Consider the following 24,611-nt stretch of genomic DNA (forward strand, 5'->3'; position numbering starts at 1 on the left):
GTCATAAGGAAGACGATATCTGGAAACAACTACTGGATGAAATAACAAGAAAACACAGATTAACTGAAAACTTTGAAATTATAGGCCATGGAATTTGCACACACACTTTTTTTTTTTTTTAGTTTATTTCTCAACAAAGAAGTGGCATCCATCAATACCACTGACCACAGACGTACCCATAAATACACCTCAGAGCTAATTAGGTGTTGGTCTACATCTTGCAGAGATGGCTTCAGTGCTGAGTTATTTTAAACCTACGCTACCACTTTCCCTTGTCCCAAAAATCAGGTATTCTGAGGCTGCTTGCAAGAGGGCTGGAGGTATAAATAGGTATAGTTATAAGGACCAAACATACCCCTTTCCCTGTATAAGCATGCCACTTTAATCCACAGAGGTCAGTTACGTGATTAAATAGATAACATCTGGCAATGAGAAAGCTAAAAAGTAAGATGCAGGAAGTCTTAAAATACCTAGCTTTTGTGGATATTGGGCAGCCAGGATAAAATAGTAGAAAAAGGACAGAACTCCCATTTCACCCCATCAGGAGCACGTGTGGGTGTAATGAGCCAATACAAGCTCTGTAGGGCCCTAGACTGAGACAAAGAGTTATGCAGTACCAAGTGTTTACTGGGTCTTCAACCAGTATTCTAAACATTAAATCAAGTCATTTAATCCTTACTCTAGGAGATAAGCTTTATCCATTTCACAGGCAAGAAAGCTGAGGCTCTGAGTGGTTCTATAATTTGGCCAAGACACGCAACTTGTAAATGGTAGAGCTGATCAAGTCAGCCTGACTCCAAGCTCTTTCCACAATACCATGAGACAGAGAAATGACACAGCAGTGAGCAGCCTGGGCTTAGTCTGTGAACCCGAAACTAAGACCCAGGTACCCAAGGTTCCATCCTTCACAAAAGGAGTCAAGCTATGCTGTAGGGGAGCAAATCCGGGCAGCTGGCTCATTCTCCTCAACTAGATTGGGCCAGCTTTGAGCCATTACCAACTGCCCAGGCTATTCCAGCCCTGTGGCCCTTGGTTTAGATTAACAGAACTCAATGTGGCATGAGATTCTAATAGGGAAGAAAACATTTTGCATACATGATGTCAAACTAGTTTAGGTTGTCAACTGAAGAAGGTGGCTATCAGAAAGCTACTCAAAAATGACTACTCTACTGGTAGTTGAGAAAGAACAGGCAGTTGGACTCATCCTCTGGTTATGATGTAGTCAGGCAAAACCTGACTGAAGAGATAATTCTCTCCCAGATTCATTTCTTTCTTCTCTTTGGTTGGATGTAGTTAGGTGTCAGCGTCCTTTGGTCCCAAACCAAACTGTGGACTGCTGGCTTCCTGTGCTCTCCAGCTAAGGGCAGCACACAGAGGGCTTGGGGGACCAAGGACCAGGCTGTACGTACTCTCTCAACTCCCCAGGGTGATGGCTCTGAGAAAGCAGGTTCTTTATACACATAACGGGGTAGGCAGCAGGGGGTGGTATTTATGAGTGGAGTGACCCACTATGGAATGAGAGACTCACAGCTAAGGCCACACAAACATGCCTATTGGTAACTGCTTCAGCTTTTCACATCCTAGCTCTACAGCAAGCTCTCTAGACTGTTGCCCAGAAACCTCTCTCATCTCTGAATTCCTAGTTCAGCAAGGAATACTCTCAAGACAATAATCCATTTTAAGAATATTTTATTTATCGCTTGAGATTACATATTCATTATTGCTGATCTAATACAATCACTTAGACATAAAGATTTCCGAGAGCCTCTCAGAAATGGCAATCCTTAGAGGTTTTATTTCCTTTTAGTAAGATGACAATGAGAACTAGATGATTATTTATATATATATATAGTATATACGTACGTATATAGAGTTTAGAACTTGTCCACATATAATTTGCTGGTGTTGCCTATTTTCTTTCCATAATTCTCCTTTATTAAAAAAGCTTAATGCAACAATGCATTTTGATTTTTTTTAAAACCAGGACAAAGTTAATTTTGAGAAAACCACAGGAGCAGCAATTTCAGATCTGTTCAGAGAAAAGCCAAGCAGCAAAAAAGCTTTGCAAGAGTATGTGGCCATGGGGAGCCGTGCTCATATGGGAAGGGAAGACAAGGAGGTAGGAGGGCAGAGGGAAGGTAGACCAGATATCTTTATGTATTTATTTTTTTTTTTAGTGAGAAAAAGAAAATTGAGTATTTCCTTTAAGAAGGCAAAAAAGACCTTGAAAACTAGCACAAATTCATTGTAGAGAAAATGGTAAGTATCCCTACAGGCCAGGGCCACATATAAAAAGTCTTTCCTATGCTTCCAGATACCTAGGATGCATCTAAGGTGAGAGCTTGAGGGAAGATGACATCTTTGTTCTGATTACAAGGGCAGGGAGAATAATGACCAAATTCCAACACCAAGGTGGAACCCAAATACTCAGGAGGCCTGGACCTCCTTTTCCTTAATGGTTGGTGACTCAGGATCCCCTGAAATTCAGAGGCAAATACCTCACCATGGGTAGCAACACTGGCAACCTAACCTAGAAGCCCAGTGTGGCTCCTTGTTCATTTGGAATGGGTCTCTTCACTACTGCAAGGCAGAGCTTGCTCTGTCAGGACCAGCAGAGTGAGGGCCACAGGCAGCCAGGCTTTGCTGAGAAACAGCAGGCTGTGATTATTTGGCCTAAAACATAATAGGCTGGAGTCCAGATATCTGCCTAATGGATTCTACTCCGGATGTAAATGAGGTACAAATCTCATTTTCTGAATCTTCTGCTAAAGGGATTCAATTAATACAAAAATCAGAACTGGGAAGGCCAAAGGAAGAACTGAATAACCCTGGTGGAATTTTCAGCCTTTATGATCTTCTTTATGAAAGAATACAGCCATGTATGTGGCAATTTTCTAGTACTCGCTAAGACATAGGTCTCCGATGAACCAGATTCTATGGGCTGAGCCAGTATGCTATTTAATGAGGCAAAGAGCCATTTACCTAAGGCCCACCTCCCTACCTCTAAAAGGAAGGTCACTTCCAGACTAGCTCAGGATATATGTGAAGACCAGGGGAAGCTGGAGAAGGTGAAAACAGGAGCAGAAGGTTACAGTGATCCTGGGTGGTTTGGTGTTTCCTTGAGTCACCCTGGTCTTGAGACTTTGAAGCAAACCATGATAGAAAAAAATGGAAAAACAAGCAAAACTTTAAGTATGAAATAGGGATGGCAGGGGAAAAAAGGGCTCATTTCATCCAAGATTCCTAGGGCCACTCCAGACTTAACTCCTAGAACCAATCTGGTCCCAATGGAACCCTTAAGACCAATAGGTCAGTCTCCAAAAGGAATCCAATTCTTAGGTGGGATACAAAATTTCAGGCTGCTCACATTATAAATTTTTTGTAATGGTGGAGGTGTTAAAAAAAAACTACCTCTCTGAAATACAGAATCTTAAGATGGAAGAGGCCAGAACATAAAAAGATATGTCTGCAGAGAAGAAAGACGACAGACCAAATTGCAGAGACATTAGATTTCAGTTTCATCAATGGCAATGACCAAAGGGATGAACGTCCGATGAGGTTCAAACTAGTCAAACTAGCTTTGATCATCTGGATTCAGTTTACAGTGTCATCTCTGTATAGCCTACTCAGTTAAGCTGCAAAGCCCTTCCCAGGGGACAAATAAATATGTTCTGCTTCTTTAGGGTATTGAGCTGTGGGCCTGAAAGACCTGTCCCATTTCCAAAGTCCTGCACGCCCAAATCCCTTGAAAGGTAGGCCTTTTCCTGCTCAATTTCAGAAAGTTTTAGGCAATAGGAGGAAGTTTCAGGAAGCAGTGTTTCACAACAAACCTCCTTTTATGAGACAGTGACAATCTGGAGGGAGCTTCCCGGGAAACTATCCAGTTAAATGACAAGGAAGTAAAATTACGGGCTCCCGTGGGGCTGGCCCCCACTTCCTGAGCAGAGGTTAGCTGGGTTATAAAGACAGCAAAACAAATGTCTGACAAACATCAGAGCTGCTGAGGAAATAATAGAGGCACATTCCTCTTGGAACTTGAAAGTGTTAAAATGGACATAAATATTCAAGAAGAAAGGAGTCCCGGGTAAGGAAGGAGACCCACAGCAAGTACAGGCAGAGCTGAGTTTTTGGTGTAGCTGCCAAAGCCTCAACACTCCTTCCTTCCCAGCCATTGTATAAAGAAGGCAGTGATAGTGATGGTCAAGGCTGGGAACCCAGGCCAAGTGAATTCAGTGGTTTCCAAAAGGCCTCACCTAGGGAAGGGCCAAAGCTGAGAAAGGCAGCGGTTAAAAACTTATTCCAGAAAAACCCCAGAGAACAAGGAATCTGGAATCCATGGACTAACTCCTGAGCCTGGACGAGAGAATACTGACCAATGCTGAGGACTCAGAGTCAATGGGGAATCATGCGAAGGACGCACTGGGAGCAGCTACCCCATTTCTTTCCTTTCTCAGCCTGTCCTCTGTGGCTCTCACAGCCCTTGGGGCAGCAACCACACTCTAGGCCAAGGCGACAGGCACAGGATTCTGGATTTTAATAAATAAATAATCTAACATACAGGATGAGCACGGCGGGCAGCTGATTGGAGAAGCAGCTTGCTGGGTTCTTTCCTGTATAGGAGTGGAGAAAAGACTTGGAGTTCTATTCCTTAAAACTTCTTCTGGCTTGAGTTACAGGAACTTAATACCTGTAGGGAAAAAGAAAGATGAGACTGGATGTTATCAGCTTGTGGGGATGCTGGGACATGAAGAGCCTGCCTAAAGGTGTAACGGGGAGGCAGGGACTTTTCTGCAGTGCATGGTGAGAGGAGCTAAATGGACTTTTTCACATCAATGAAAAAGGCCAGGATTTCTCCACATAGAGATGAATATCACATCAAGAAGATGAAATGGCAAATTCAGGAAAAGGAACACTATTTAATGTCTGGAGAAGACCTCAAAGAGTCCTTTATGGGGGGCAGTGATGGGGAGTGGGTTTATTTTTCTGAGTTCATGTAAATATGGTAATGGCTGCAAAGACCAATTCCAGTGCAGGAAGCTCTTCACTACCCAGGCTTCCCAGTTTTCTGGGGAGCCCAAGGCACCTGTAGTAATTGGGCTTGAAGGGCCCATTCTTGTTGAGTCCCAGATACTTGGCCTGTTCATCTGTCAGCTCGGTCAGGTGGGCATCAAAGGTGGGCAGGTGTAGGCTGGCCACGTACTCATCTGGAATAGACCACAAAAGACCTGCAATAAGCATTCAAGTCTCTTGCCTAGCAGTCCTCTTCAGCCTTAAAAAGTTGGAAAGCGCCTTCTAATTCTTGGAGCTAAATGAAAAAATATTCAACTTTTGCTTACTGGACCTCAATTCTAAGAATGGTTGCTTGAGCCTAAGCTCAGTGCTCTTCGAAGTCCTAACATTTCTTCCTTACAAGCTGTTTCAGCCCTGAACCTTTCCTTCTCCCCAGAAAAGTGAGGGAGATGTGAAAGAAGCAATAGGCCTTAGAGTCTAAAATAAAGGATGGGAGAGTAGGGGGGGGTCTAAAAAGCGAGAAGCTCCAACTGTAGTTCTACCTTGAACCCTATACTTTGGGTCACTCGGAAACAGACACCTGGGGGGAGGATATAGCTCAAGTACTAGAGCACATGCTTAGCATGCTCAAGGTCTTGGGTTCAATCTCCAGTACTTCCTCTAAAAATAAATAAATAAACCTAATTACCTCCTTCCTCAAAAAAATAAATCAATAAGAAAACTCAATAACAACTTTATAAAAAAAAAAAGAAAGAAAGAAAGAAAGAAAGAAAGAAACACTAACACCTGCGGAAATCCGAAAGGAGTGACCAAGGACACGACACTGTTTGCTTTGCTTTCACCACTCTTAGCTCTTATGGGTTTCTATTTTTACCTTTTCTTACCTGAATACATATTATTCAGAATTTTTGTGTCATTTCCTATGTATTTGTTTGGTCTCTCTAACTTCATTATACATTCAGTCAGAATATGGACTGTTCTATTTTTTAAAATATCTTTCCAAAGTGCCTATTAAAGGGAGAATAGGTTGCCAACTTCTAACAGTTGCTGTGCCTATAATGCTAAAGCCAAACAAAACTAGAAGCTGATTTATGCCCTGATCTTTGGCTCGGAGTTTATAAACACACTGTTATCAGTTCAGGTGCTTGAGGCAGGTTCCTTAAAAATTTAAGACAGTTTAATGTTTCTCTTATACAAAACAGCCACGTAACTAAACTCTTAACAGCAGCTATTCAGAGTCTTTCCTTTGGCCTGAAACAACAGGGTCAGTGTTAGAAAGCGTAGAATGAAAGTCTTCTTGGTCTGAGGACAGTCTGGTAGGGGCTATCTGGCAGCCTAGAGCTGGAACCAGTCAGATGTCACAAGGTAGGAGACGATTCTTCTCTCTCGGGGTGGGGGAGGAATTTTTTTCCTTTGAGATTCTTTTCTTGTATAATAGACACTTTGGGAAAATCCTTAAAACTCACAGGCAGGTACACTAAATCATAGCACAGTGTCGTGACTTGCTTAGGATAACCTGTTTGAAAAATGCGCCAAATCAACTAGGGCTGGAATCTAGGAATTCTAGCTCCCACTTTATAAGATGAAGATAACTTTTTTCTATCTCTAAGAAATATAACGCCCCCAAACTTCATTTAGCCCCTGACTCTGAACTACTTGGTAAGGATGGGGAGAGAAGAGCTCAAGCTTACCCATTTTCTTGGGCAACAGGTAGACATCCTGCTTATAGCGGCCCTCAGGAGCATTGTAGAGCTCTATCAAGGCAAGAGCCTAGAAAAGCAGAGAGACAGATGCGGACATGCCATTCACAGCAACCCACCTCTTACCAAATGAAACCCTGATGGGCTAATGACCCTCTCCAGCCCACTGCTTCCCCACTATGGGGGCCTTACCTGAGTAGTAGCTGTGATGGAGAGCACAAAGGTAGGCACTGTGGAGCAGCTGAGGTTCAGCAGACGGCCCTAGAGGGCAAGGCGTGACACACAAATGGGTTGGTTAGATGAAGTCTTTGGCTTTGAGAAGCGAGGGAAGAACACCACTGCCATTTTCCAAATACTTCCCAACTACTATGCTGGACAAAAAGCAGGTATTCAATCAATAGAAATGAATCAATTGACATTTAAGTGAAATGTTAACAAAATTCTGGAAAACCTGATGAAGGTAGAAAGTTAAAAGATCTCTGGGACTATTTCAGGGGGTATATCTTCTGTGTGTTTTGAAGGAGGTGAGTTCTGTATGTGCCTTGCAGGACTGTAATTCAAAAATAGGAATCTTTGGCTGCAGAAAAGTTTTTTTCTTTTTAATGAAATGATAGGAAGTAATTTTTTTTGCTAACATTAAAATTATAACTTTTTGAAAGATATCAGATTTTCCTGAAGTAAAATCTGATAGTTCTAAATTAAAAAAAAAAGAGAGAGAAAAAGAAAGAACTAGAAATGGTCACATGACCCTGAGGCTTATGCCAAGGAAGGGTGTATTTCTCTTGAATTTTCTATTTTCTACAACAGAATATCTTCCTTCTGATGCATTGCTATTCCTTTGAAAAGCTGTCTTAAACAATGATCTGGTCAAATCCAAGGACAATCTCTCCAGGTTGTGATGGAGATATATTTTGATTTAGGAAGCTGTAAGGATTTCTGTGCTTCTTCCTCAATTTGGTTCTCCTGAATCCAGGACAGCCATGTATTTCGAGTGGGTGACTCAGAGAGTTAGAAGAACTAGAAACTTCTTCCAATGCCATCCTTTCCTACTTTATTTCCTAGGAAGCTTGATTACCTTTTTTGCTCAACATAGTAGCCAAAAACAACTGTGTTAGTTGCTTTTGTCACCAAAATTGCTAGACAGGACCTCTCAGGGCAACTAGAAATAAGTCATCAGACAGTGGGCTGACATTAAAGCAATTAATGAATATTTATCAACCTGCCCATTCCCTCCCTGTACATCCTTCTTTACAGATGCCCTGAAGTCTTTGAGAAGGTGAGATAAGGTGAGGAAAGGTGAAGAGAACAGGAAAAATACTCAAACATAAATTTAAGCATCCCTAGATGAAGACAGTATATGCTTTACATTTTCATATTCAGTTTCTTTAATTGAAAAATCAATGAAAATCAAAACTCAAGGAAAGTATTACTATCCTCCTTGTTATCTTGGTATCTTTCCCTGAAGAAGAGAAAGTATCAATGTAAAAACAGAGGGCAGTGTTAGAGCTGTCAGAAATCTAGGACAGGGAAGAGACACTGTCAAGAAAGGAAAAGTGGCTAAATATTGACATGGAAGTCTAAGTGGAAAGAAAGTCAAGAGTAAGGCTGAGCTAGAAGAAGCCGAGGGGGAAGTATCAGCCATGCAACCGATGTATAGCTGGGTATCTACTATACTTCTGGCTCAGCTTAGGGGAATGGACACTCAAAAACAGGGGATCTATTAGCAAAGACATGACCTTCCCAGAGTTTGCTTAAGATTGTCTGAGTCACAGTCAGGAATATCTACTTTGTGCTTACTGATTAAACCATCCCACAAATGACATTATCTCTTTGTAAGCATCACTCAAAGTGGCATTGGTTCTATCTGTTAATTCTTTCCACAGTAATAGTCATTATCTGACTCAACCTGCAGAGTGACATAGAGAGACAGGATAATTGGTGAAAAGTGGGGAACCAAAATAGTTTCTTAATTGCTGAATGAAAAGACCTTTCATAGTTAGATGTAAAATCTATTGGTAAAGTAGTTAAGCTTGTGCTTAAGAGATGCAGAAAGGATGGGAGAACATGAGGAGGAGGGGAGCTGGGTACTGCAGTCTCTCCGGTCAGGGGTGAATCTCTCTTACCAGCCTCAGGTCTTACCTCTGCCAGCAATACTATCCTCTTGCCATCGGGCCATATTACATGGTCAACTTGGGATCTCACTCGCTCCCAGGTCAGTTCTGGTGTCCGCAGACTCGCCTGGAACATAGACAGCAAGGATACCATCAGCCATGTCAAGAACCTTTCTGGATGGAAAGATGTTGAAGGGAGCCATTTCAAATAGCAAGTCGAAAAGAGCAACCAACATGCCAGATGGAGAATACCTGTCCTGGGTTGGTTAGGACTGTTCCATTTCAGGGAATTTAATCTTAGGCCCAGCCAGGGAGGGATCACTCAGGATGTCATTCCACAACATATACTGTACGCCCACTGACTGCTGAGCACTGTAAAAGGTGCTATGGGAAATACAAAAGAAACCAAAGACATGGTTTCTGCCTTCAAAAAGCTTGTACTGTAGTTGGGGACACAAAACAATACATATGTGAGGGGATAAAAGCCTTTAATACTTACAAAGCAACATGCAAACAAGTGCAGATTAATACGGTGCAAACTGAATACATAAGTGCTGAAGGGACACAGAAAAAAGGAGGGTCAGAGCTGAGTGAGATTAGTTAGAGAAGGCTTTATGTCCTACAGGTAGCATGCCGGGGCCCAGGGTTCTGCCCTCATGTCCCAGTGTCCCAGGTTCCACCTTCTCAATGATGGTGGTTCACCCTAAAGATCAGAAGCTTTGTGACCTAAGTGCAAACGTGAGGTAGCCTTTAGAGAAATGCTTAATGGTGGAGTAAAGCTCCTGGTGGCTCACCCTCCATCCATTTCTGTATATTGTATATTCCGAGAACAAGAGAAGAAATGTTAAGTTTATCAACAGCAGCAATCAAACAACAGTCACAGGGTTTAGACTTAAGATAGTAACTTCCTTCTTCCAAGAGGCAATGCCTAAATTAGAAAAGGAGTCTGTACTCTATGACTACCCACTGGCTCAAGTTGGTAAAACTGAGAAGTCCTGCCAAATAGTAGTTTGCAGATAAATAAAGAGAAATACTTTAGTTATATAATAATCACTTACTGAGTACACATTATATTCTAGGCATTGTAGCAAAGGCACTATTATAGATAAGACTGTGGACTCCTCCCCTGGACTGTGAGCTATTTACGGACAGGGACTGTATCCTCCCAATCTAGTGGGAAAGACAGGCATGTAATTATATTTCATTATATTCAGAACTTTATTAGTGGTCTGGACCACTTCTTTATTAGGTAGATGAGAAATATAAAATCTCTTGAGATGTCAAGTTTCACAAATTGGTTCAACTTTTCTAAAGGGCAATTGGGCTAACAAAATTTTATATATACCTAATCTTTAACTAAACAAATTCACTTTTAAGGCTCTATCCTATGGAAGTAGTTGCTTAAGTTCAGAAATGTAAGTGCCCAAGAATGTTCAACCCAGTATTATTTGTAATAGCAAAAATGTAAGTCAACAAGGGAATGTCTAGGTAAATCAGGATAATTCCATACAACAGAATAGCATGCAATTCTTAACAAATAAAGAAGTAGATCTGTATGTGTTAACATGAAGACCATACGTTATTGTTAGGTGAAAAAAATCAAGTTGCAGAAATAACATACTATAATCTCAATTTTGTGAATTTTTAATTTCTTACTTTAAACATATTTATAGTTTGAATTGTAAACTAAGCAAGTATTACTTGAAAATTAGAATTTAAAAAAGAAATTTTACAAATAAACACTGTAAATAAAGTTTAAAAGAATTTTAGCAAACAGACCATTTTGGGAAGTTAAGGACATACAAAGTAAATTATTCAGCCTTTAGAAATATCACCATGAAGGGCCATAACCATGTAGAGCCAAGAGATACTTCTTGGTGACATTGACAATTTTTTATTGAGATGATGGGACTTTAAAGGATTTCAAGTTCTTAGTGTTTCACAGTCCTAATCTTCCATTGGACAAGCAATCTTGGTGACTGGGAGTAAAGAGCTGACACAATGATTAACAAAATCTCCCGTCTTAGGAAGGATTTCCTGGGAAAAAAAGATACGGTGGAATCAAGGAAAGGGCACTTCCTATGAACATCATAAAATAATCAATGCTTAGTAGAAGTGGTTTACTAGAGCACTGGGATGGCTATGATGCAAGCAAAAGACCTGAGGGTTTAAAATGGGGTTTGAAGAGAAACTTGGTTATCTCTAGCACTGCCGAAGCAGCCCCAATAACCTATTAAAGTCTACTTGGTAGTTACACTCCTTGAGAGAAGGGTTTCCCATGGCTAGCACAGTTTTACAGGAATTCCTCTTAAAGACATCCAATTGTCTTTTCTGTGGATTTACAATCACTAAGCAATCTACCAGGAAACAGGTTCCCTAAGCCCACTCCTTTCCCCAACTAGGTGTACCTCCCACTGTGGTTCTGGTCCTGCGAAGCACAGAGTCAGCAGCAAGTCTCAGGTTGTAATTCTTCAGTTGGCAAAAACTTTTAAAGCATGTGCACATAATGGTTTAACTACTTGAGCTGTGAAGCTGACAATCATACAGGCTGTCTGTGTGATACATATGGGTAAGCAGGTCTCTTTTCAAGAGAAAGGAAGTATGTGAAAGGCTTGCCAAAAGGCAGCTAAGAGCACAATTCCTATCGCAGGTTCCGTAAGTATTCATGGTATCATTTCTCAGAAAAAAATACCTAAATGACGGATGTTTTCCATGAGCTATTCCTTCCTAAAAATGCCGTAGTCAGTATCTCAAGGTTAGGTAAACTGTATATTTCAAACAAAAAAGACCCTTAAATTTTTGATTACTAAAAATATCTGGATAAAAATTTACCAGATCATTCTCCTTTGCAGTTTGGCTGAGTTAACTTACAATGACTCTCCTCCCTTTTTATCACACTCTGCATCCAATTTATTTAGCAAATCCCACTGGTCCTACCTTCACTTCTTGTCACCTCCACTGTTTACCCAGCTAATCCACGCTACCACTTTCTGTTGCTGGAAATACTGAAAGAGCTTCCTATCGTCCCTATGACCACTCAAGCTCCAGGAGTGTTTTCCTCATACAACAGCCGGGGTAATTTTTAAAAACATAAGTCAGGTTTTGTCAGTCACCTGCTCAAAACATTCCAATGGCATCATTTGTATCCAGAATAAAATCTAAAGTCCATAGCATGGCATATAAAGTCACCTGCTACCTCCTTGCTGCCTCTTATTCTCAGTGGCATCTTTTCTGTTCCTCAAACACATCAAGGACGTTTCTACTTCATGGTCTTTAACTAACCATTCTCTCTGAATAGAATGCTCAGATGGCTTGCTCCTTCAATTCATTCAAGTTTTGTTTTTTTTTTAAACAGACAAGCACAGAGTCACTGTTGTGGTTAGAAGTTGGCAGCATGGGAAAGGGGAGGAACAGATGGGGAATTGAGGTGTCGTTAAATACAGCCCCCCCCCAACAGCAGTGCCTGGGGGAGACTTGGTCTGCTTCAACCCAAGAGGAATCAGGAGGTCAAAAGTGGTTTGGGAAGCCAGAACCATCAGGGATGGAGGGAGGAGGAGGAAGGTCCAGGGTGGGGTTGGGGGCTGTTTGGCAACTAGGGTGAAGGGCCTGCCCTCTCCCTGCTGGGATCCCCCTAGCCCTTCTGGTCTGGAAGGAAGCAAGCAGTCTGCAACCCCCATGGGCAGGTCTGGGGCTGCCAGATGCTTTAGGCAGGGGGCTGTAGGGGTTCACAAAGGCTTGCCCTCCAGGGAGATGATTGCGCTGCCCCCACCCCACTGGCTTCTCTGCCAGAATGCAGTGGTCCTTAAAAATATGAAATGGTTCAGGAGTTTCTGTGTCATCCTTGCACAGGGGCTATGCTAATCTCAGTATTTTTAGCATACGTGCTGCTGAAGCAAGCACTCATTCAGGTTTTTGTTCAGATGTTCCCTCCTCAAAGATACCTTCTTTGATCACTCTAACTAGATAGGTTCCTCAATGTCCTCACCCTTCTGCTATTCTTCAGTATTAGGCACTAACTGACAATAACTGTCTACTTAGTAACTGTTTCCCACACTAGAATATAAGCAAGAAAGTAGGCATTATTGTTCACTGCTATTTCTTCAGCCAATTAGTACTTAGCACAGAGCAGAGCAAGTATTCAATACAAATTTGCTAAGTAGTGAATGAACATTCTGGATTCAATGATTAGTTGAGCCTGCTCTTTCCTTAAATTTCATTTTACATGCCCTGTGACACTACCATCCAAGGTTGAGTAATTTAACATTTTCAAAGCTGTTCTGAACATGTCCCTTTCTGGACCATTTAGTTTAGTCATACATTTTCTGCTAAGAAGAGCACAGACAGTTGAAAGATGGCTCTTGGCTAGTGTCAGTGGCAGATACTAGTGCTACTAGCAACACCTGCAAAAGTAGGTCTAATCTCACCACAGAAGCCAGGCTGATCCTTTTAAAACAAAAAATCATCCTTTTAAAACAGAAGTCAGAAATCCTATAATGGCTCCCTATTCCTCTCCAGACACAATGAGGAGTTCTTACCATGGCCCCCCATAAGATCTGGCTCATTACCTCTGACCTCATCTTCCATTCTTCCCTGCCCCATGCTCTTCCGTTCCAGCCACACTGGCCTCATTGCTGCTCCTCAGACTAGGCACACTGGCACCTTAGGGCATTTGCTCTGGCTGCTGTTCCCTTGTCTTGAAATGTTCTTCATCTAAAAGTCAACATGGCTAATTCCTTCAGATTTGCTCAACCATCACCTTTTTTTTCTTTTTGGTTGGATTTTTATTTTATTTTATTTTAATAGAGGTGCCGAGGATTGAACCCCAGATCTTGTGCATGCTAAGCATGCGCTCTACCACTGAGCTATACCCTCTACCCCAACCATCACCTTCTTAATGAGGCTTATTAAGCCTCATTAAAATTATAACCCTCTCTTTAAAATTATAACCCAGCACTCTTGATCCTCATTACCATGCTCTACTTTTTCTTTTATCCATGGTGTTTTCGTCTTCTAACACACTATAAATTCTACTTATTATATTTATTATCCTTCTTCTCAGTAAAATATAAACTCCATGGGGGCAGGAATCTTTTCCTATTTTGTGCACTGATCCTAAGCATGCAGAATAGCACCTGGCATATAGTAATCACACAATACATATTTGTGATGGGAGGTAAAGAGGCTCTTGGCTTTTATCCTGAGAGATTACTTATGTCTGGGCTGCCTTTGGAGGAAAGATTAACATCACAATTTGAAGTTAATCTAAAAAAGCATGAGAAGATAATAGTATAACACATAGGAAAACAAGAACAAAAAAACTGGACTGGAAGTCAAAAAACACGGATTTTGGGCATCAATTTCATTTTGGAACCAATGGCTATGACTGAACAATGCACTTAAGCTTTAGAATTTCCCAATCGAAAATCAGGAATAAAAATAATGCCTCATGGGATGGTCAAGAGGTCAAAATGAGATAAAGTAAAGGTATAAAAATCACATGATTGCATTTGGAATTATTTTTATTTTAGAGCTTCTTGAGGGTTTAGAAGAGAAAATTTCTTCCCCTTTCCCTTATACAGAAGATTTCTCTTTAGGGCTCAGAGCATGACTACTTCCCTTTAAGCCTTTTCCATCTGGGGGCTCTATAAGTGGACTAATCCAGAAAAGGAAAATCATGGGCTAGATAGTTTTAGAAATATTAATATCTTTGACCATTTAATAAAGGGGCAGTATGGTATATAAGTGGAACTTAAAAAACAAAGACAAACAACCCCCTCCACCAAAACCAAAATAGAAAACTAAATTAATTATTCTTTATAAGCAAAATATCACAGTAAAGACAGAGTAATGGAGCCATGCCACTCAAAAACCTCGAGGGTAGCAATAGGCTCTGGAAGGTTGTTTTCACAGCTATTTTTAATAACAGAAGAATAGAGCACAGAGTTAAAAAGAGAAACCATTTAAAATAGACACCCAACAGGTTCTCAGTATATCAACCGATCCTTACCTGGCCATGCTGAAGCTCAATCAGAGCAGCCCTCAGTGGAGATGAAAGCATGCTTTGCTTGAGCCATTTACCCAGAGAGAAATACAGTTGTGCCAGAAAAATGCCAGAAAAATTTAAAACCAGAGTGAAAGTCACAATGAGACATACTTTGGTAAGTCTGAAAAGAAATAAATAACACTTCTATTAACTATTACTTGGGCAACTTAGTAGGACCGAGTGTTATGTTGGATTGGAAAATTTTACGGTGGATATAATAAAATTAGAGAACCAAAGTGACAGATTTTCTAAGTTTGAGGAACACATGCTACTGAATCGCTTGTCACACCTATGGATGCAATTACTATAGTTTGGAACATATGTTAAGGGGAGATCTAGACCCATGAAAGAGGGAGAGAAAAGGGAAACCACCATATTTGACAGTCAGTCCTAAGCAGTGTTCTCATCCCAGCCCATAGATTTTCCTCCCTTGACTTGTTTCCTTGGACCAACCTACTTATTTCATCTTCATGGTAAAGTCAAATATTCCACAAATACTGACTAGCAATACTGACTCACATTTGTTGCTTCCTTTTTGTAGTTTTGAGTCTACCGAGCTCTTAATCCTATATATAAAGATAAAATGGCTTAGAGTATAAGTAGGTATCAAGCTTAGGTGGAAAACAAGAATCATTTGAAATGATTAAGTTGAGATGAAGAAGTTTTACTGATTCCATAAGCACAGGCCATAAGGCTTGTAAGTGAACAGCTCTGCCAGGACAGTCATGTTTAGGATGACTGGTGACCCTGCTATTTCTTCTTCTGGCTTATGTTTCTTGGGAAGGAGAGAAAAAAAAAAAAGCCCCCAATGATGAGTCACTAGTTGATCTTACCACGTCAATCTCCGTGTTAGAATGTCCCATGTTACAAACGATGCAGCTATTCTTCATACGGTCCAAGTGCTCTCTGGTTACCACATTCTTGTTACCTTAAAAACAGAAGAGATACCCACATGAAAAAGAATGAAGTTGGACCTCTACCTCACACCATATGTAAATTTAACTTAAAATGGATCAGAGACCTAAATGTAAGAGCTAAAACTATAAAAGTTTAGCTGAGCATACGAATAAATCTTTGTGACCTGAGTTAAGCAGTGGTTTCTTAGGTATAATACCTAAAGCACAAGGAACCAAAGAAAAAACAAAATAAATTGGACTACACTGAAATTGAAAAACTTTCGCGCTGCAAATGATACCACCAAGAAAGTGAAAAGACAACCTAAAGAATGGGACAAAATATTTGCAAATGATATATCTGATATATGGAATATTATAAAATGGAATACTATTCAGCAATAAAAAGAATGAAACACTCATACATGCTATAACATGCATGAACCCTGAAAATATTATGCTAGGTAAAAAAAGCCAGTCACAAAAGACCACATGTTGTATGATTCTGTTCATATGAAATATCTAGAATAAGCAAATATACAGAGACAGAGAATTTAATTTAACTAGGGCTGGGGAAAGATGGAGGGTAGACTGAGGAATGACTGCTGATAGTATGCGGTTTCTTTTTGAAATGATGGAAATGTTCTGGAATTAGATAATGGGATGTTGTACAATTTTACTAAAAATCACTGAACTGTATACTTTAAAAGGGTGACTCTGATGATATCTGAATTACATCTCAGTAAAAAAAATTAGACTGTGTTGATGGTTGTATAACCCTTTGAATTTGCTAGAAAACACTGAATTATACACTTAAAATGAGTGAAATGTGTGGTAAGTGAATTATATCTCAATAAAGCTATTAAAAAAATTATCGAGTGATTGATGTGAAGCAAGAATAGTTTCTTATGATCCCTCTTTGTCCCCAACTCTTCCTGAGGCTACAAATAATATTTTTATTCTTAAACATTATGATTTTCTCCTCTAAAATAAAATAAAATTATAAAAGAAACCCAACATTCCAATGGTTTATGGTTCTAACATAAAGATAATATAAGTATCTCAGTCCAAGGGAAGTAGCCATATCTATATATTCCTCTCTAAAACTCAAAATCTACCTCTTCAGGAATTAACACAACTACCATTCCCACTTTCTCTAACTAGGAAGAATTTTGCTCTAGCTTTGCTTTAATTATAGGGACTAGAGAGAAATATACATCACTTCTGGAAGTGAAATAAAAAACCAGCAAATGTACAAATGTAAGATCTGGCTTCCCAAATAAAACTCATCTGTAGCCATCTCCCAGGTAGCTGAGGATGCACGGAGATATAGAACAGTTAAAAGGGCTGGAGAGAAACATTCCTGTAGAGATGGCATAATGGTATACTTTTGGTCAGAGCTCTAAAAAGGCAGGAAGAATGTGAAAGGTTGACTAGCTTTCTGGACGACTGTCTCTGGCTTTTAGAGTTTGGTTTTGTTCAGAACATTTTCAGTCATTTTGCACTTGTTCCATGAAAGTGTTCCTAAGTGCCACCCTACTTTATATGTCATAATCATACCTGTACAGGTAATAACAATATCCACTTGTCGGATGACCTCATTTAATTTCACCAGTCGAAATCCATCCATACTGTAGAAATAAAGTATGATCGATTAACCCAAATAGGCAGCTGGGAAGCCTTTTGCCACACAACCTCAAAAACTATCACCCAAGTTCCTCTGGTACCTACATCACTTCTTGATATAGCTGGACTATTCTTAGCAGTGAAAAATTCAAACCGTTTCCTTAGCTCATACAGGACAGAAATAAAAGGTTCTTTCGTATCACTGGAACCTAGTTCTTCCATGATAATAGGGAAGCAGGGTTAACCATGAGATTCTCCAATCAAGTTTCTAAAAAGTGCCATCTTACCTGAACCTACTGCCCCACTGAAGCTGCTCTCCCCAAGATCATCAATGATCTCCTGAATGTCAAGAAAAATTCTTTTCTTAGATTCTGATATTACTTGATTTCCCCTGCTACATTAAACATTATTTGTCTTCTTAAAACTCTATACTCTTTGGAGACCATGATACTGTTCTCTCTTGGTTTCCCTACTTTTCTGATTGTTCTTTCTTGATCTCAGTCAACCTTTAAATGTTGGTACTCGGTAGGGTACTCTTTTCTCTACCCTTTCAGCACTTATCCATTCCCTTCCCTTGGCTACAAATGATGCCTCACAGGTGGCTGATTTGCACATCGATATCTTTAGCTTAGCTCTTTTCAAAGCTTCAGAGCCACGGATCAAATGATCCACTGGATAACTCCTCCTGGTGTCCCACAAGGACCTCAAACTTACTGTGTTTGAAAATAAACTCATTTTCTTCCCCACACCACCAACCTTATCTATCCCTTCTTCTATATTTTTTATCTTAATCAACAGCATTACTATTCACCCAACTGTACAAGCCAAATAAACTAGAATGTCCTAGCCTACTGCCTCTCCCTAATTAAAATTGTCACCAAATCTGGTTGATTCTTTTTCCTTAGTATCTTAAAATTTCTTTGATCTGTCTCTTCTTCTTCATACATTCTGGTCTTATGTTTGGTCTTATTATTTCTTGCCTAGATTAGTACAGTAGCCCCTGGCCCAATTTCATCGCCTTTAGGTTTATGTCCCTCTAATTCATTTTGCAGAGTGATTTCCCTAAACACAATTTGGATCCTGTCACTCCCTTGCTTAAAATACTTCAGTGAGATTGACTGTTCTCAGGATAAGATTCAAATACTTATGTTAATATATGATTATACTGACATATGATCCCTACCTCAGGTGTTACCACTGCCCCAAATTTAACCTATAGGTCAGCTGCATTAAATAATTTCTTAAACATAAACATGATGTGCTCTCTCCTTTCTAGGTGATCTTGCACATGTTCCTGGAGCTTATTCCTAAACTAAGAAATCATTTACATGTCTCAAGACTCAACTCCATCGACACTTCTTTCTACCTTGCCCCCTCACTCTTCAGTTAGATATTTCTCCTTTGTGCTCCTACAGAAGCATGTGACGTTCATCTCTATCACAGCACTTACTACACTGCACAGTGATTATCTGTGTGCTTCTAAAAACAGGGACCTTGTCTCATTCACCTATACATCTTATTCATCCTCAGCACACGGCACAGAACCTAACACAGAATAAGTGATCAGTTCACATCTATAAGATAGTCTGAATCAGTATCTTTATCAGTATTCAAGCAGGTTCACATTTCTCTAAGTGAAAATGCTAGAATGGTGATAGTTCCCCTATTACGTTGGAGCCCTGACTCAGACAAAGCCGACAACTGTTGGGGAAATCTGTGGGTTGATGGCGAGGGTGTGTGAGGAGTTGTAGGGCAGGAAGAACAGTTACGGCAAAATCTTCTATGCCATGACTCATCTATCCTGGGTACCCTCCTCTGGAGGGTTAATGGTAAAGACTAGGGGTGTTATCCAGGCTACAGACACAGGGACTTTGCAATAGTCCTCAGGGGCAGTGCTATTTCCATCCTGCTGAAGATGCCAAAACAATTTTAACGATTTTACCACTTTTTGAGCACTTACTATGTGACAGCAGCTCTATCTGATGTCAGCCTATATCTGTTTTCAACCATTGCTTTTCAAAGGGAGAGAACTGCATGTGGAGATGGTAAGGGGCTATTTGTTCTCTAGCTCCCTGTTACTATTTTCACAGGAGTTCTAAATGTTAGCTTCTCTAATAGTCTCGGCTCTTGGAGCAGAACTCCTTGATCTTTGAAAGACAGGTGCTTGCAGTTAACAGCAATCTCTTGGGATCTGGGCCCCTCGGAGATAAAATGCGGCATTAACCAGGCCAGTCTTTGGAGCTACAAGGTTACGTGTTAGATGGCAACGTAGAGGAAAAAGAAACTCTCCTTTTGCATGCTTACCAGGCTTGAAGGGCACAGATAGGGTCAATCTCAGTCACATACACAATGGAGCCCATAGCTTTTAAGGCAGCGCAGCACCCCTTCCCCACCTGAAGAAGAGAGAAAGTACATATTATAAGGAAAGTCACGCAGAAAATAGTTTCTCAAAGCTTCTGGTAAAGCATGCCCACCTTTCCGCCCCCAAAAGGAATTTTGCTGAATAGATTCATGCTTAGGGAAAAATAAGAAAAACAAATAAATTAATGCAGTTCATAAACAAATTCCTAAGCCTTGCTTAGCACATGCATGTGCATAAGAACACCCACACTCACGATTTATAATCAAAACACAAGCTAAAAGAACATCACAAGCAGTGTACTGGAACAGTCAGAAAATCAACTTAAGAAAAAATAGCAAAAATATAAAGGAAAAAAAGAAAGACTGTATTTTAATCAGAGGGCCTCTGAAGTTCCTTTTTTCCATCTAAAGTGGTAAATGAATGTATTTTTATGTCCGTACAAGGGAAAAATTCTAGTATATTTCAACAAAATACATTTTAAACACCTCATAATTGAAAGATTAAACCTTACCTCTCCATAGCCACAGACCACCACCTGCTTTCCACCAAACATCATGTCTGTTGTTCTTTTAAGTCTATGGGAAAAAACCAAAACACAAACAAAAAAAAAACCCCATTAAATCAGAAAAATCTCTTGTTTCTCCCTTGAGATTAGATTGAATCCCTTTGTTTTCATGGCTTTGTTTTTTTGTGTGTTTTCTTTTTTTGGTTTGGGGTTTTCTTCCCCCATGGTGAAAGCAAGCCTGGTTTCTATCCCAGAGAAACTAATGACTAGAAAGGAAGGTTCAATAAAATATGTATTTTCTTACTCCATGCTATCCAATCAATTCCATCTATATGAGGCTTTTTTTCTTTTTTTGCCCCCTTGTCTTGGGAGTGGTGCAGAAGGGAAGACGCTTTAGACTACAAAGTAACTTTTAAACATAACAGCAATACGTATTTATTATATAACATTTGGAATATATAACATTTATAAATAAAGATACAAAGAAGTAAAAAGACTGTAATTTTAACTTAAGGAGGTGACAAAGCTCTGTCTTAATGTAAACATTCTACCTTACTAAATTAGACACATAAAATACAACACTGATAAATGAGTCCTACATTGTTAGTATCAGAATGGCCAATAAGTCCCACAGTAATTCACCAGGGAGGGTAACAGGCAACAAGGTGGAGAAGAGCCTTGAAACACACCAGCACTGACTACGTGAGGTAGTGAGTTTTCTAGGCCGAGTCCTTCTCAGACATGTTCTACTTCTTTGTCTCTGATTCTCTAAGAAGTTAGAATAAACGTCCTTACTGTTATTTTCAGGGTCTCTTGGAAGAGGTTGTAGGAGCAGTTTCCCTTCAGGTTTAGTTGGTCTCCCTTCTCTAAGGAAGCCTCAGGGAGGCAGAGAAAGTTTTTAATTACAACCAGCCTATTCTGAGATAGACAGTTCCAACAAATATCTGTGGGTCTTTCTACTCATTTATCTCTCTGTTAAATATCTATAAATGACCCAAAAGCAGAGTAGAAATCCTATCTTTTTACTGATCTGACAACTCCACTCACTAGACCTAGTATAACTCCATGAACCCCAATAAAACTCAGTAAATATCAATTGAGCGTAGAGGCAATTTTTGTTGACTGAAGAGACTAAGTCTGGCTGGGCTGCCACCACACTCAAAAGTCAGGGCTTAGAATGGTCCTGGACTGGCTAAACACTGCAAGGAAATCAGTAGATCATATTTCTGAGCCTCCTTTACTTTGCCTACCCTCAAGCCTTTCTGCCTCTCTTCCCAAAAGAAAATGTGACTCTCTTTGTGATTACAAATGCCTGTGCGGTGGAAAGGAAACATCATCAACACTGCAGCTCTGCAAACAACAGGCTGACAGACCTGGATGGATTCCAGTTAGGCAGTGATTTCCTTGTGATCTTAGGGACCCAGATCTGCCTCAGGGTTCAAGGATAAAGGGCAGAAAAGACCTCAGTCAAGGAAGGACTTTTTGGGGATAGGAGGGGAAGCTGTCTGCTGGTGTATGAGAGTCACACCAAGTCTCTGGCTTCTCTCTTTATTCTTTTGGTCCCAGGACCTCTAGAAGAGTTTCTGAAATACAATCTATTTTACGAGCTAAAAATCATATCTGGGATTTCTGGTAAATCCTTTATCTCCCTACCAAGTGGAACCTCAGTCTCCAGAAGGCTGTAGTTGCCCTGCTTTTTGGCACCGCAGACCAATTACAGAAGTGTCCTCCAGGAACGAGTGGGGCCATTCTCTCAGCTTATGGTGTAGTATGTAACCAGCTCAGAGCTACAGAAGCTCAAGCCCTTCCTCATTTGGACCCTCTATTTTGCAGCCTTCTCTGGAGCACACTTTGCCTGTTCTTTAACTTCTACTATCAACTCCTCTGAGAGGAAAAACTACCCGTGACCCAGTTGGAAAGCTTTTCACCGTCTGAAGGTGCCAAGGATCTCTTACTACTCAGCAGTAAGTAGATGGGTGATGTTTTCCTATCTCTCCATTAACCTTAACCCCTGTCTACTGCTTCCATTTTACTCTCACTTTCATACATCTGATATTAAAGTAGCTTTCTTATCCACAGGGTAAATGCTGCTTAGGAGGGACTCTGTCCATGTTTATGAGCTATCTTTATGCATCTTTTACAAAACTTAAGATTAAGGAAGATTTTAAACTCACAGATTTGGGATGTGAAAAATCTAAAAGAAACTTAGTTGTGAATGAGTAAATATTTTTATGAGTATAATACCCAGATCATTTATCAGGTGCAAAGCTGTGCATCACAGTAACAGTTATATGGGTACAGAACTGGGGACAGTTCATAAACATACTGATGGATTGGGAACTCAAATGTCCAATCTATCTTATAATATCATTGACTTTACACGAGTAATAATTAGCAATAGTTTGAATTTGCATTCAATACCTCCCCCAACCCTGAAAAAAAAAAGATTTCAAAGCAAAAGTCTTCCTGCTATGATCTAACTTAATCCTAGAAGTTACTGTACAGGGTTCTGGAAAGAAGGGCAAGTGAACTAACAATGACCAGGATTCATACCTTATCTCATCTAATCCTCACAGTAACCCTATGAGGTAGGTCTTACTGTCACCATTTTACAGGTGAGGAAACAGGCACAGAGAGGTTAAATAACTAGTCTGAGGCTTATAAATGATATAGCCAATCATCAAATCAAGGTCCTTCTTGCTCCAATGCCTGTGGTGTTGAACACTGCCTGGGGTCCAGACTAGTAATGGGACCCACAGGCTCTTCCTCCCCTTTTCTGTTAACCTATACATGATGGAAACCATTTGACTTGGCAATATTCTAAACCAACTTAATGGTTTCATACAGAGAATTACTGAATCTTCCTAGCAAGTATGAAGAAATATTAGGACACAAGTGTAGAAACAGAAACTGGGCACTGGAAGAACAGAATATTTGGTATAGTATATCTAAGTGGATTTTGTCAGACTTGCAGTCCTTACAGATTTGAAAAACTAGAAAAGCCTCTGGGAAATGACTCTTTGCTCACTATAATTTCCAGATGGCCAGAGAACTCTATGACAGTGGAGGTTAACAACAGACAACATGACCTAGAAGAGGAACACCAGGAACCTTCTCCTAAACCACCAAAGATACTTCCTTGTTTATAACAACTTTAGTTACTGACTCACAGCCTTGATAGGGTCACAAAGTGAAAACTCTGCCATCAATAGATAAGGGCTGCTCTGACTTTTTAAGTAAAATAGATTTGCTGGTAATAGAGACAGCAATGGTAGCTCTAGGTTATAAAATATTGAGTATGATATAATAGTGACAGCAATGGTAACTTTGGGCTATAAAATACTGAGTATGATGTGGTGACAGATCCAGAGGGGCTACACAAATCATTTCCAGAAATAACCCAAACCGAAAAACTTAGAACCTCAATTCAACAACTTAAGTTCATCCCACAGATAATAAAAGATTACCCATCAAGAATTGATTCACGGCAACAGTAGAGGTTGTCAAATTTCTGTTTGGTGACTGAATCATTGACATTCATGGCTGGAACACATAGCTTCCCAGCTTTGGAGAGCTGGTACAGCCTGAGAATGAAGGAAATCAAGAAGAACATAAAACAATGAGATATTGCAATCTACCATCAGTTTCATATCAAATTCAACAAATAGGTTAATTGAACAGGCATGAGACACGACTAGTTTCATCCTATTAGATGTATGTAGAGAAATAAAGAATACCTTTCCAGAACCTGTATATGCCTTAGAAATAAAGACTTTAGTCAAAAGGCATGTGGGAAAATCTTTGACCCACCCCTAAATTTTAGGGATTAAAACATGAAACTTTAAACTATTTATTAATTTTATTTCCCTTTTTAATTAAAAAAGAGTAACTGTTAGTAGTATTTTAATTCCACTCTCTAATGCAACAATTTTAACTTTCAAGTATCGTTTGAAATTTTATCATTTCAATACACACACCTATAATTATGTGTATCTGTGTATGGGGTTTTATTTAAATTGAGTCAACTAAAAATTAGAGCCAGGTGTTTTATTCAAAATTCATCCCTTTCTAAGAGTCTGAAAATATGGCATAATCCATAGTTTTATACATTCAAAAAGGTCATAAGATATTAAAGCAGTGATGGTAGCGTATTTAGATTTTACTTCCCTAAAACTTTCATACTTTCAGATCTTTCTGTATGAATAATAGTAAACAGAAATGATTCCAATTTTACTCAGGGAATTATTGCTCATTTGAGGAAGAGAATCCTAAATCCTTGCTCTCTGTGCGAGAGTGTAAGCTCTACAAGGGCCCAGGTTTTTGTCCCTAGCATGGTTCCTAGAGCAGTTTCTGATTCATTG

At 39.9% G+C, this 24,611-nt stretch overlaps 1 protein-coding gene and 1 pseudogene across 4 annotated transcripts in view; both read right to left on the minus strand.

Moving 5' to 3' along the window:
- Nucleotides 1-1,672: 1,672 nt before the first annotated feature.
- Nucleotides 1,673-24,611, minus strand: part of AHCYL2 (adenosylhomocysteinase like 2) — a 148,036-nt gene continuing 125,097 nt past the window's right edge. For 3 of the 4 annotated variants that reach the window (XM_031674180.2, XM_072964511.1, XM_072964512.1), the window contains 10 exons: nucleotides 23,718-23,834; nucleotides 20,257-20,320; nucleotides 19,688-19,776; nucleotides 17,318-17,388; nucleotides 15,698-15,792; nucleotides 8,850-8,948; nucleotides 6,903-6,971; nucleotides 6,702-6,780; nucleotides 5,084-5,204; nucleotides 1,673-4,687 (listed from right to left, as the gene is read on the minus strand). In XM_031674180.2, coding sequence (XP_031530040.2) covers nucleotides 4,681-4,687; nucleotides 5,084-5,204; nucleotides 6,702-6,780; nucleotides 6,903-6,971; nucleotides 8,850-8,948; nucleotides 15,698-15,792; nucleotides 17,318-17,388; nucleotides 19,688-19,776; nucleotides 20,257-20,320; nucleotides 23,718-23,834 — 811 coding nt within the window. In that variant the 3' untranslated portion in view covers nucleotides 1,673-4,680. Of the gene's footprint in view, nucleotides 4,688-5,083; nucleotides 5,205-6,701; nucleotides 6,781-6,902; nucleotides 6,972-8,849; nucleotides 8,949-9,073; nucleotides 9,206-9,320; nucleotides 9,376-15,697; nucleotides 15,793-17,317; nucleotides 17,389-19,687; nucleotides 19,777-20,256; nucleotides 20,321-23,717; nucleotides 23,835-24,611 lie in introns of those variants that run through there. The other variant, XR_012074285.1, reaches the window with a different exon arrangement.
- Nucleotides 12,626-12,721, minus strand: LOC116278834 (U6 spliceosomal RNA; annotated as a pseudogene).

This window comes from Vicugna pacos, chromosome 7 (assembly GCF_048564905.1).
Source record: "Vicugna pacos chromosome 7, VicPac4, whole genome shotgun sequence".
NCBI lineage: Eukaryota > Metazoa > Chordata > Mammalia > Artiodactyla > Camelidae > Vicugna > Vicugna pacos.